At 43.0% G+C, this 13,643-nt stretch overlaps 1 protein-coding gene across 6 annotated transcripts in view; it reads left to right on the top strand.

The window, feature by feature from the left end:
• Positions 1-13,643, top strand: part of ADCY8 (adenylate cyclase 8) — a 227,919-nt gene that overhangs the window by 173,379 nt on the left and 40,897 nt on the right. For 3 of the 6 annotated variants that reach the window (XR_015140305.1, XM_086335569.1, XM_086335571.1), the window contains 2 exons: positions 1,021-1,222; positions 3,268-3,357. Coding sequence is in view for 4 of the 6 variants with exons in the window: in XM_086335569.1 (XP_086191695.1) it covers positions 1,021-1,222; positions 3,268-3,357 (292 nt within the window). In the remaining 2 variants the exon portion in view is untranslated. The remainder of the gene's footprint in view (positions 1-1,020; positions 1,223-3,267; positions 3,358-13,643) is intronic. The other 3 variants (XR_015140304.1, XM_086335572.1, XM_086335570.1) reach the window with 1 other exon arrangement.

The following is a 13,643-nucleotide window of genomic DNA, read 5'->3' as shown; positions in this document are numbered from 1 at the left end:
TCCCAGGCTGGGGGAGTTCTACATGCCGCATGGTGTGGCCAAAACAAACAGAAGGTGGGTTCAGCTTCATTCACTAAATGTACATTTGTTGAGATCCAGTCAAAATATTAAAGCCAAAGGGACAAACTTCATTTTATGGAGGAAGGAACAGATACGAAACCTCCTACCACGTCCCTCAGGACACCATTTAACATGCAGCAGTTCACTGGCTAAAACAGAGGTAGAGAAACTTGAGGTGCCAGCAGAGGACCCAAATGGCTGGGTAGAGTAGAGAGAACAAAGGATAAATTCCCAAGGAGAATCCGGGTGATTAGTTGGCTGAGAAGGAGAGGAAGCAGATGCTTCCAGAGATGGAGTTTCAGATCACCACCTGACACCCAACAGAGGTGCCCAGTAGGCAGGAGCTGCCATGGGACGTAGCGCTGAAGCTCCAGATGTGTAATTGGGAGTGATGTTGAAACTGTAGGCAAATACAAGTCCTATATACCCACCTCCCACACAGCACATAGTGTAGCCTCTGCAAACTGTGATAATCACTAACCAAACTGAGCCACGTGGAGAGGTGCCATGTTCAGTTCTTGGCATCAGAGCAGTCATGGGGGAAAGTGTTTCCTAACACCCACCTTGAGGGGGAAAGGGCATATGGATCTCTCCCACAGCCAGAGTCCTCAGATAAAATTCCAGTGGTGTGTTGCCTTGGCAGCAGTTGCCAAGTGAGAAAGAGGAATGATGAAATAAGTGGGAAAAAATGGGCAGAAGCAACAGATCAAGCCCAATATTTGATGTTCATTGCAAAGTTTCTCAAGAGAATATTTTATAGGGATGGGTGTAATTTTTGAAAAGTCTCTTGTTAATAAAAGTCTCTTGTTAAAAGCCCCTTTCCTGGGCTAAGAGAGCTTTAGAGGAATTATTGGGTGCAAGGAGTGGGGAAGGGCAATCCTGAACATGATTGACAAGGTTGCACAGAGAGGGGGATCCCTGATTAATGCCACGTGACCCAACATTCTGTGTTTCTTGCAGGGTGATGCCCATGGCCGTCCAGTTTTCCATCCTGATCATGCTGCACTCAGCTCTGGTCCTCATCACTACGGCAGAGGATTACAAGTGTTTGCCCCTGGTCCTCCGGAAAACCTGCTGTTGGATTAACGAGACCTATTTGGCCAGGAACGTCATCATCTTTGCATCCATCTTGATTAATTTCCTGGGCGCCATCCTAAATATCGTAAGCATTGCACATAGACACTTGTCTAGCGTGTAGTCAGGAATGAAGAGTTGGTAGAACCTGCAGCCTCTGGCATTGCCCTCCTTGGTACTAATTATTAACGCCTTCGTGTACCTCGTCAAGCCCCAAGGTCAGGGTTAGAGAAGGAAGATGTGGCTATACGGTCAGAACCATGCATTTTACTGGTGGAAAATGGTCTTTTTCTCAGTGGTGGAGGTTATTTGCTCTAAAGGCACTGCAAATGCCCTTAAGTTTCTGTACTTTCAATGGCCAGTCAATTAAAGTCGTAAATAAGAGTTACTCCTTGTTAAGTTCCCACCTGCTGTGTGCCATGCTCTGAAGGAGGAGCAGTCTGTGCTTCCCGTATTTAATCCTCACATAAACCCCGTGAGGTAAGTCTCTTTATCCCCGCTTTACGGCTGAGGAAACTGAGGCTCAGAGACATGAAATAACTTGCTAATAAGGTCTGTCTGACTCCATGACTCAAACGCTCATTCTCGTTAGCCCAACTGTATCTCTGGGAGGGGGAGAGGGGAGAATGGAAATAAGTAGCTGTCATTTATTGAGCACCTACTGTGTGCCGCAGGTAGGTATTACCGTTCCCACGTAACAGATGAGGAAGCTGCCTTTCAGGAAGGTTGAGCATCTTGCCTATGACGTTCTAAGAGTTCATACCAGATGTGACACATCGAACTCGGATGAATCTCCAACTGCCATATTTATCATTGTCTTTAATTTGGTGACCCATGCTTTAGTGAGTGCATATTCTCTCTAAAATGGTAATGTGGTAGCTATAGGCATTTTTTGTGTCTATCCCAATAGTCTTGTGTTGTCCATGGTTTAGGAACCTAGATGTTTAGGGGATTTATCTGATTCCGGGCTTTGAACATTGAGGGAGACTAGTTAAGGCGTCATCTTGTGGCTGAAACCATCATTGTGTCCTTTGGGCCTGAGGGAGGGTCTCCAAGTGTTCAGGGAGCCCAACTGTTGGACCCCCACAACTGTCAGCCTGTAAGTCAGAGATTTACACTGCCTGAAATCCATTGTTCACACTGGACCAATAATTACCTAGTGTCCATGTTGCTCAAGCTCTGTGGTTGGCCTTGTTGTAAAGAGACTATGGGACAAAGAAAAGGGGAATCATAGTCTAATAAAACTCATCATCTAATGAACATTTTATAGATGATGGCAATTGAAAACAGAAGTCCTTAGTCATTGATCACGGACTGCAGAGCTGCAGCCAGGATCTCAACTCTAGATGAATCAGATGTTTCTGGGGTGTCCTAGTGACTGTAGGTCAGGGTTGCCACTGGGGCCAACCATCCCACAGTGTTGTGGGAGGAAGTTCAGAGGCTTTGGAGTCAGATAGACCTGTGTTCAAATCTCACCTCCACCACTTACCAGCTCGGTGACCCTGGACAAGTTACTTTACTTCTCAGAGTTTCATATTTTCCAGTTGTAAAATGGGGATACAAGAAGTAGCTACATCACAAGGGGGTTGTGATGCCCTTTTCATGCAAAGTGTCTGCTGCAGCCTAGGCACTCAGCCAGTGGTAGCTATTCTCTTCTGAGTGCCGCAAGATCTCCTGCCGCAACTGCTAGCCTAGGAAGTGCCCCCCACCCCAGTGCTAAGAGTCTTTCTGGAAAGCGTGCCCTGTGGGTCCCTCGAGTCCCCCCAGCTGTTCATGTGGAGACAGGTTGTGAGCATTCCCCACCTGGTTCTCTCTTCCAAGCCCCACAAGCGCACTCCAGCGACCCTCCATGATGGGGCTGGTGGAGCAGCCTTACCCTAGTTTCATGACTGGCTTGTAATTTTTTTTTTCTGAGCCAGTCCTTTCTTTAGAACCAAACAGAAGGTCCCAGCTGGGCTTGCATTCTGAAATCCAGCCCCTCGAGGGCCCTTTCTGCCCTAGGCATTTGCCGAAGCCCCACAGCGATAGCACAGGACTCCGTCTCCAGCTCACACTGACTTTGTTGTTCCTGTGTTTTTTTTGTTTTGTTTTGTTTTGTTTTTTGTTGTTCTTTTTTTTTTTCTTAATCCGCAGCTGTGGTGTGATTTTGACAAGTCGATACCCTTGAAGAACCTGACTTTCAATTCCTCAGCTGTGTTTACAGATATCTGCTCCTACCCAGAGGTATTTATTCACGAGCTCCCCTTGGTGAGACTGGGGCTTAGGCATCTTCACCAGCTCTGAATCAGCAGGACTGGCTGAGGGGCCCTAGACGTGCTGGCTCTCCAGGGGCCTGTCTGCCCTCCTCTGCCTCTCTCTCCTTCTTTTCTTCTTCTCCCCCTTTTCTGCCCTCCCTTCTCTCCTGGTATCCGCTGCTTCCCTTTTGTCTCTTTCCTGCTGTCTTCTGCCTCTCTTTCCCATTTCTCTCTTCTTCACTTTTCCCTCTGTCCACTCTCTTCTTTCCTTTGCCTCCTCTTCCCTCTCATTTCCCCCCAGCTCCTCTTAAAACCCTAGAATGGAATGTGCTGTTGTCTTCAGTACAGGGCAGAGCACAGAGCTGCAGCTCAGAGTTTGCTGCATTGGAAAAGGAAAGGATGGAAGAAGGGGAGATAGAGGAAGAAAGGAAGCTAGTAAATCACAAATGCAGAAAACAGCTAAACATAAATCAAAGTGGGACTTCCCTGAGAGTCCAGTGGTTAAGACTCCATACTTCACTGCAGGGGACACGGGTTCAATCCCTGGTTGGGGAACTAAGATCCCAAATGCTGAGCAGTGCAACCAAAAAAAAAAAAAACTAAAAAAAGATAAGTAAATAAACATATTAAAGTGGTATAGAAAGTGCCCAGAGCATCGCAGACTCAGGAGGTGTCCCAGCAGGCCACTTAGCATCGTAGTGTAAGCCTGACCATCTCCTGGCCCCATAGCCACTAGGCTGGCCCTGGGCCTTGGGGTCAACATAAGGGTCAAGCAAAGGACAATCTTTGGCTCTGTTAAGCCATGACCCAGACCTTTACATATTGGGATATAAACTCTGGGTCTGGAGGGAAGACGGTTGGGATGTCCCAGTAGACACCAGCCAACCTTGAGGACCTTGGGTAGACTTTTGTTCTCTGAGACCCCTTCCAGTATGTGGTGGGGGAAAGGCGCTCTGTTATCTGACCTCAGCCCCAGAATTGGTCCAGGTGTTCTGAAAAGGACAGAAAGCCTCACCTCTGACCTCAGGTATTTTGTGCATACTGGATATGCACAAAATCATTACATCTTCAAGATACATGGAGGATGCTACCGCCATCTCCATGTTGTAGATAATGAAACGGAGGTTCAGAAAGCAGCTTTCTCGCTGCTACTCCTGCTAATCTACCTTTTTTCTCACTTCTTTTCATTCTTACTTCTTTCTCTTTCCCTTCTTCATTCAGTTATCAAGACTTGCTGCTGCAGTTCAAACCACATCTGGCTTATTCATGAGCTCACACTTCTGAATTCAGGCTCCATCCCTAGGGAAGAACAAGGCTCTTCCTAAGGAAGTTCTGGGCAGGATGGGGCTAGCTCTGATTTCACAGCTGTGTGGGGCAGATCATGTGCTCTGGAACTTCTTCCCACCAAGTAAGGAGTGATCTCCAATTTTGTAGAGTCTGTGGGATACCACTCCCCTGAGAACACTTTTATTTGGAGGGCATGAAGAGTGTCCAAGAGGCAGTAAGTCAGCCAAGAATCAGATATTTAGAGTTAGACAAAAGCTGGATTTCACTCCCAACTGAGCCCCTTTACTTGCTAGCAGTAGAATCTTGAATCAGTTCAAACTCTTTCTGAACCTCAGCTTCCTCATCTGTAAAGTGGGAAAAATAATATCTTCTTTGCACAGTGATTGTGGAGTTATATAATATCAGATTCTCATGGTGCTTACCTTAATTAGTTGGCAAACGTTGAGCTTCTAACATGTGATCTGACTTGAAGTTGGTGTTTAAGTATTAATCTGGGCCTCTGACTCAATGCTGTGTATATACCCCTTGCCTCAAACTTGAACTCCCAAACTCAGGACCACAGCACTCATGGATTTCCCAGGCCTAACAAAGTGGTGGGTAAGATTTTGGATCACATATGTTCATCTCTGTGCCTCTGTTTCCTTCTCTGCAAAATGAAGATGAAAACAATACCTTCCTCATGGGTGATTGTGAGGATTAAGTGAATTAATCCATGGAAAATGTATAGAGCAACACCTGCCACAAAATAGCTGCTGATTAAATGTCAGCTGTGATTCATTTACTAAATTAAAAGGTTTTGAACCTGCACCATAAAAATATATATATATTTTGGTGATGTATACCAATGTTCTGGGCTTCCCAGATGGTGCTAGTGATAAAGAACCTACCTGCCAAAGCAGGAGAAGTAAAAGATGTAGGTTCAGCCCCTGAGTCAGGAAGATCTCTTGAAGGAGGGCTTGACAACCCGCTCCAGTATTCTTGCCTGGAGAATCCTATGGACAGAGGAGACTGGTAGGTTATAATCCATGGGTCACAAAGTCAGACATGACTGAAGCGACTTAGCATGCACACGTGTGCCATTGTACTAAAGTATCATGTACATTGTGATAAATGAATCAGTTTTAATATTAAAATTTTCCGGAGAAGGAAATGGCAACCCACTCCAGTGTTCTTGCCTGGAGAATCCCAGGGACGGGGGAGCCTGGTAGGCTGCTGTCTTTGGGGTAGCACAGAGTTGGACACAACTGAAGCGACTTAGCAGCAGCAGCAGAAGCAGCAGAGGGAGTAGCAAGAGCGCTGGAGAGTGACTGTTAACAAGGTTATTTTTGGGGTGATCAAACTGTTATAAAATTAGTTATAAATCAACTCTCCTGCAATAAAAATTAAAACCTGTTAAAAATTAGAATATGGTAATGGTTGCACAATTTTGTAAACATATCAAACCACTGAACCTTACACTTCAAAGAGATGAACTTTTGGTATGTAAATTACATCCAAATAAAGTTAAAGCATTATTCACCTTGAAAAAAATAAAAAAATAAAATTTTCCTCCCAAGACAAGGGATCATCTTGCCCAGGGGCCAGCGAACAATGACCACAGGCCAAATTCCACTTGCCACCTGTTTTGCAAATAGTTTTACTGGGGCACAGACACACCCATTTGTTAGCAATGTCTTTATGGCTGCTTTTATAATAATGTAATGGTAGAGTTCAGTCGCGGTAACTAAGTCAAAAATATCTGCTATCTGGCCCTTGCCAAGCAAAGTTTGCCGAAGTCTGACATCTCCTCAGGTGCAGGAATCCCACTGGCCTAAAATGTGAGCACCTGGACTCTTTCCATCATCAGCTACTACAGCAATCTTGTTAACCCACCATTTGCCATGTTGGCATATATCTGGCCATGTTTCTCTACCTAAGGATTTGTCTACCAAAGTAGAAGGAATCAGACATCCAAACCTTCTAAAAGGCTTAATTTGCACAACCACCTGCCATCACTCACAAGTGTGTATCCCCAAGCAAATCACTTCCTGTCTCTGAGCCCTGGTTTCCTCATCTGTATACTGGACCTCTCCATCTCCCCCATGGGCAACAGTTCTCAATCTGGAAACAGGTAATTAAGCTGGATGATGTGGCATAAACATAAGAGACTGTCATCATATATGGTATAAAGTAAAGTTTATTTCTGAACTGGAGCTTGCCAATTACTAAAGAAAAAAAAAGAGTGAGGATATAGGAAATGATCATGAAGAAAGTCATGTTCCAGCTATGATTTGAGAAGTAGTCTAGGAGAGCAAAGAGACATAGGTTTGTAAAGTGAATGACAGTCATATGCAGAAACCATTCTCATCATCTCAAACTTCAGAATGTGGTTTTCAGGAGGCTCGATAGGAAGATCTTCATTTTATAATCAAGCTCCTTTATTATATGCTCTAGCAGATTGGAACAGTCTTTGACTAGTCAGCTGTAGTTGTGAGAGCAGAGTATGCTATGGTTTTAAAGGGTCCCTGACAACCAATTTTCCCTACAGGCATCAGTCATCATTTGCATCCTGGGACTTTCTCCCACTTCTCTCCCATGGGTAGAATCCCAGGTTCTACCCAGCCTTCAAGCTTTCTTCAAGCATACTCAATCCTTCAGATTCAGTTCAGTCACTCAGTCATGTCCGACTCTTTGCAACCCCATGGATTGCAGCACACCAGGCTTCCCTGTCCGGAGTTGGTGATGCCATCCATCCATCCATCTCATCCTCTGCCATCCCCTTCTCCTCCCACCCTCAATCTTTCCCAGCATCAGGGTCTTTTCAAATGAGTCAGTTCTTTGCACCAGGTGGCCAAAGTATTGGAGTTTCAGCTTCAACATCAGCCCTTCCAATGAATATTCAGGACTGAGTTCCTTTAGGATGGACTGGTTGGATCTCCTTGGAGTCCAAGGGACTCTCAAGAGTCTTCTCCCAAAACCACAGTTCAAAAGCATCAGCTTTCTTCACAGTCCACCTCTCACATCCATACATGACTACTGGAAAAACCATAGCTTTGACTAGACGGACTTTTGTCGGCAAAGTAATGTCTCTGCTTTTTAATATGCTGTCTATGTTGGTCATAGCTTTTCTTCCAAGGAGCAAGCATCTTTTAATTTCATGGCTGCAGTCACCATCTGCAGTGATTTTGGAGCCCCCCAAAATAAAGTCTTTCCATATTTCCATTGTTTCCCCATCTATTTGCTAAGAAGTGATGGGACCAGATGCCATGATCTTAGTTTTCTGAATATTGAGTTTTAAAACCAGTTTTTTCACTCTCCTCTTTCACTTTCTTCAAGAGGCTCTTTAGTTCTTCTTCACGTTCCTGCCATAAAGGTGGTGTCATCTGCATATCTGAGGTTCTTGATATTTCTCCTGACAATCTTGATTCCAGGCTGGCATTTCTCATGATGTATTCTGCATATAAGTTAAATAAGCAGGGTGACAATATACAGCCTTGACGTACTCCTTTCCCTATTTGAAACCAGTCTGTTGTTCCATGTATGCTTTTAACTGTTGCTTCTTGACCTGCATACAGGTTTCTCAGAAGGCAGGAAAGGTGGCCTGGTATTCCATGTCTTTAAGAATTTTCCACAGTTTGTTGTGATCCACATAGTTCAAGGCTTTAGCATAGTCAATGAAGCAGAAGTAGATGCTTTTCTGGAATTCTGTTCCTTTTTCGATGAGCCAACAAATATTGACAATTTGATCTCTGGTTCCTCTGCCTTTTCTAAATCCAGCTTGAACATCTGGAAGTTCACGGTTCACATACTGTTGAAGCCTGGCTTGGAGAATTTTGAGCATTAATTTACTAGTGTGTGCTTCCTGCCAATCTCACATGTCCTTAAGGCATCATTTTCATACTCCCACTCCATCATTTCTATAATTCATCTAGCTAGAACGGTTTTCCCAACTCTTCAAACTTCTAAATTGCTTTAAGGAGAAAAGCCAATATTGTATAGCTATTTAACATTACCGTGAGGGCACAGCACAGGACAGAATCCACAGTCAAATTAATAATTTTTCTTTAAAAAGATAAATTTCAAGTGGAACAGTAGAGATAAAATTGCCTTCCCACCTGAAATAGCTAAAAACTAACAAAATATACGAAACAATAGTTTTCAAGACACTGGGCATCAAGTACTGAAGAACACAATCCCTGAAAGACAAGAGCAAATTAAGTGATCCCTATGGTTGCCTGGGCTGTACCTTGCATTAAGAGTGTTTCAGACTGGCTCAGGTCGGAAGAACGCACATGGAACTCAGTGCAACCCCCTAATTTGAGGAGATAGAACTGAGAATCTGGGGGAACCAAGGTGGCTAGAGTTTGTAGGACATACTGCCAGAGAGAAGAGAGTTTCTGATAGAGAAGACTCAGAGATCTGCAGAGGGGCTGATCAGTGCATGCATATGAGGAAACAGCGATGCTCCAGAAAACAAAAACAAAAACACACATCTGAAAGGATTAGTGCCTGGCTCTCACATTAGGCTGGGAATTGTGTCTTCTCCCACCAGCCAGTCTGAAAAATACCATAATTCATGGGACATTAAGTAGAGCAATCAGACAAGACTTGCTTCAGTAGTGTTCAATAATTACCCCTAGATTATATGCTGCTGCTCTAGTTCTTCCCTCAAAATAATCTTAAAAGGAAGATGGGGCTTCCTGGTGGTCATGGTTGAGACCCTGCCCTTCTGTGCAGGGTTTCGATCCCTGGTCAGGGAACTAAGATTCCACATGTCATGCAGTGTGGCAAAAAAAAAAAAAAAGAAAAGAAAAGTAACACCAAACGTCTAAGAAGACATTTCTCCTTTTTATAAAGATCAAAATGTTTATTATTTTGTGTTACAAAAATGAAAAGAAATCCAATCAGATAATGAAGTAAACATATAGGGCAATAAATCTTTAAGAAAGGATAAATTATTCTAAAAGAAATGAATCCTAGAATGTTTTCCCTTCAAGTCAACCACTCTGTTGCTTAATAAACTTCTTGTAAAATGAGAAATATTTTATATTAGAAAATACAAAGTTATATTTCTGTATTGGAAAAGAATGTTCATGTCAGCCTTCTTTGTAATAGATAAAAACTAAAAATAACCCAATCGTCCCTAGATAGTTGAGAGGATAAAGAAACTAAGAAACTGTAGAATAGCCATCCAGGGGACTACTGCACATCAGTAGAGAGAGATGATCTCTGGATATATGTGCAATAACATGGATGAATCCCAAGATCAGCATGCTGACAGAAATAAGCAAAACAAAGCAAAAGTATGCATTTGTATGGTCCTGCCTATCTAAAACTCTAGAAAATGCATTGATAAATTGATACATAATAGCAGAAAGAAAGAGGTGGTTGCCTGGGGAGGAGAGGGAGGAACGTGGGAGGGGAGAATCGTAAAGGGATACACTGAAACCCATGCTGGCGCTCATTTTCATAATTGTAATGATTTTGTGGATGTACAAATACTAAAGCCTAGAAAATTGTGTGCAACAGATATATGCAGTTCACTGTAGGTGAATCATACCTGAAGAAAACTATTTTAAAATTTAAGTGCAAAAGAGGAAACAGAGAGAGAGAAAGGGGAAGAGAATTAGAGTCTTGAAAACCTGTAGTCAGAACATTTTGGCTGAACTGGCAGCTGTGGTCTTGAGCAACTTAAGCTCTTTGAGCCTTGTTTCCACACTGGGGTAACAGCTGTGCCCACCTCACAGTGTTATCATGAGACTTAGACTGGGAGAATGCATCCTTAAGCTTACTACAGTTTCTGGCCCATAATAAATGCTCATTAAACATCAGTTGATCATGATGACGAAGATGAGGGATGAAAGGGGGTGGGAGTTAAAAGAGGAAGACAAAAGGGAGAAAAACCAAGAAGGAGCAAAAAGAGAGGAACAGAAACAAAGGAGTGATAATAAAGCAAATAATTGATGGTAGTTGCTCAGTCATGTCCAGTTCTTCGCGATCCCGTGGACTATAGCCTGCCAGGCTCCTCTGTCCATGGGATTCTTCAAGCAAATAAGCAGATATTTTAAATTCCAAAAGTGACTGTAAAAATTGGTATTTCCCTAACCTCTTGCCTTCATTTCTCTGGTTAACTTCTCAGGTAGGAGTCAGACCCTTGAGTAATTTTGGAGGAAAATGTATTCACTGCAGTCTAAAATCTCCAACTGGCATTCAGGATAAAATTAGATTCTCCACACTTTCACAGTGGCAGGTCCACCAAAAACTTCGAACAAAAAATAAGTATCAAATAGCACCATTGTAATTTCAGAACTTTTTCTAGTTGAACAGAGGGATATTATATAAGCTCCTTTTTCTTCTACTCTGAGCCAATTTTATGATATGGCTAAATACATAGAGGAGATCATTTTGTTTTTTCCCAAATGATAATTAATTTTTGGAATCGTCTTGCCCCACAAAGAGCCAAAAGCTATAATAACACAATGTGATCCAAAAACCAAGTCCCATCTCACTGAAGCTTGGATTCCAAACCTTTGAGGACTATTAATTGTGCATGGAAAACAGAGTAGATTTGAATGATAGAAGCTGTGAGGTGACATAGAATGAGCAAGTACTCTTCTTCTCATTGACTAGCCATTTAGCCTTGGGGAAATCACTTAGCCTCTCTGAGCCTCAGTTTCCTTATCTGTTTAATGGACTTATTAACAACACCTATCTTATAAGATTGTTTGGGTGACAAATAGAGATAATATACATAAACACTCATTAAATATTAGTTTCTTTTCTCCTTCTCTTTCCCTAAAGCTTTGATAATTGAGTAAATAGTATCTGCCAAAGTAGAGATTTGTATTTAAGGAAGGAAATAGGAATATAACATTTTTTTTTGTTTTAAAGCCAGGGCTTCCCTGGTGGCTCATTGGTAAACAGTCTGTCTGCAAATGCAGGAGACGTGGGTTCGATCCCTGGTCTGGGAAGACCCCACATACTGCAGAACAGCTAAGCCTGTGTGCCATAACTAAGGAGCTGTGCTCTAGAGCTCCAGAGTCACAACTGCTGAAGCCCACACGCCCTAAAGCCCATGCTCCCCAACAAGGGAAGCCACCACAATGAGAAGCCCATGCTCCGCAAATAGAGAGTAGCCCCCATTCACCTCAACTAGAAAAAAAAAAGCCTGCACAGCTGTGAAGAACCAGCAGTCATAAATAAATAAAATTACTAAAAAAAAAAAAAAGGTACAAGGCTTCATTCTCTAAACATGAGATTATCTACATAATCATGTGTATGCTGCTGCAACATGTGACTATAACTTTGAGCAGGCCATACGTTCATAGCAATATCAGTCTCCTATCAATTATTTGTAAAACGGCGGCCACCTTGACTCGGATCGTTTTCAGGAAGCCAGATCCTCCTAGACCTTCACTTGTTGCCCAAGCCAAGAGAGTGAGCCTGGAGAGCATACACTTACTCCACCAGCACCCCCACCTTCGTCTTTGCTAACTGCTGACAGCATATACTTCCTAGGTATGTCCAGCAATGTCAAATCGTTATCCTCTGGGAACAAATTTAACTTTTGAAAGTCACCAAGATGCGTAATCTGGCTGGACATCATTGTTTGAAAAGTGAAAGTGAAAGGGCTTCCCTGGTAGCTCAGCTAGTAAAGAATCCCCTTACAATGCGGGTGAACCCGGTTGATTCCTGGGTTGGAAAGATCCCCTGGAGAAGGGATAGGCTACCCACTCAAGTATTCTTGGGCTTCCCTGGTGCCTGAGAAGGTAAAGAATCCACCTGCAATGTGGGAGACATAATCTGGCTAGATATCATTGTTTAGGAATCAAATATAGAAAAACTGCATTTGCGGGCGAGGGGCGGGGGTTGGGGGGCATTTTTCAAAACCGGACTCTGAAGATTATTTACAGGGATCTGAGCTCAGTCATCAAAGAAGCAGGATCAAGATAAACACATAGTCCCTCAAGGTGACTACATTGAATTGACCAATAAGCATCATCAAGAGAAACATCATTCTTATATTAAAAAAAATGTAGAAAAAATCAAATTCTTTCCCTAAGAACTAGCTATTTGCCTGCTCATTGGTTAGGTTTTACTTCATACTTATACCGTGAGTCATCATTTGTGAACATCATTAACACAGATATGTCTTCCTGTGAATTATTATGAGATTAAAATATTGACTGGGGCTGCAGTCCCTTCTAGGAAATAACCAGAAAAGTCCATCTTCAACCCCAGTCAGACACAAACAGCACATCTGCATGTGGAATTTAAATGCAGTTTCGACAGATCTAAGTTAACAACTTATGATGAACTAAAAAACACTCATCATTCTTCCTCTAGTGTTGGGAGGAAGGGGGACATCAAATGGAAACCACGGAGCTCAAACAAGCCAAACACAGTCGGGCTGTCCCAGAGCATCATACATGTACGAAATGTCCCTTTCCCCTACCAGGAAACAGCTGGGAAAGTCAGATCAGTTATCCCCACTCAGCACCTGCGCTGACCCTGTGTTCATGACAGCCTCATTCCTGGACCATGAGAAGAGTCAGAGTTCAGGAAGAGACAGGGAAGCCACTGTCGTTGGCCTGTGTACGCTTCACTGCGCTGCTTATACCAAGACTTGTAATTGCTAAATGTTCGATTTTGTGTGATTCGGGAAGTTTGGATCTTTTCTCTGAAAACTCTCTGCTCTCTTTCCTTCTTGTTCTGTGACTTTATAATGCCATGGGATTTTGAGAGCAATCAAATGGGTACAGACACTCCAGTATATACTACCCCTGTCAGCAGATGTGCAAGTCCCTGTAAGTTATCATTGTGTAAAATTCTTCTTCCTCCCTCTTCTCTAAGAGGAAAATGATGCATTGTGACAATGTCCTAACATTAGGATGGCGCCTTCCAGCCTGGCACAATTCTTGGTGTCCAGCAGGTCCCCAGACAACAATTGTAGGGAAAAAATTCATTGTTTAATTTATAAAATGCTTGTTCCAAGCAAGCAGAATATTG

This window comes from Bos grunniens, chromosome 14 (genome assembly GCF_055505025.1).
Source record: "Bos grunniens cultivar Pamir isolate PY7600 chromosome 14, Bosgru_T2T1.0, whole genome shotgun sequence".
NCBI lineage: Eukaryota > Metazoa > Chordata > Mammalia > Artiodactyla > Bovidae > Bos > Bos grunniens.
This window is presented reverse-complemented; position numbering and strand designations above follow the sequence as displayed.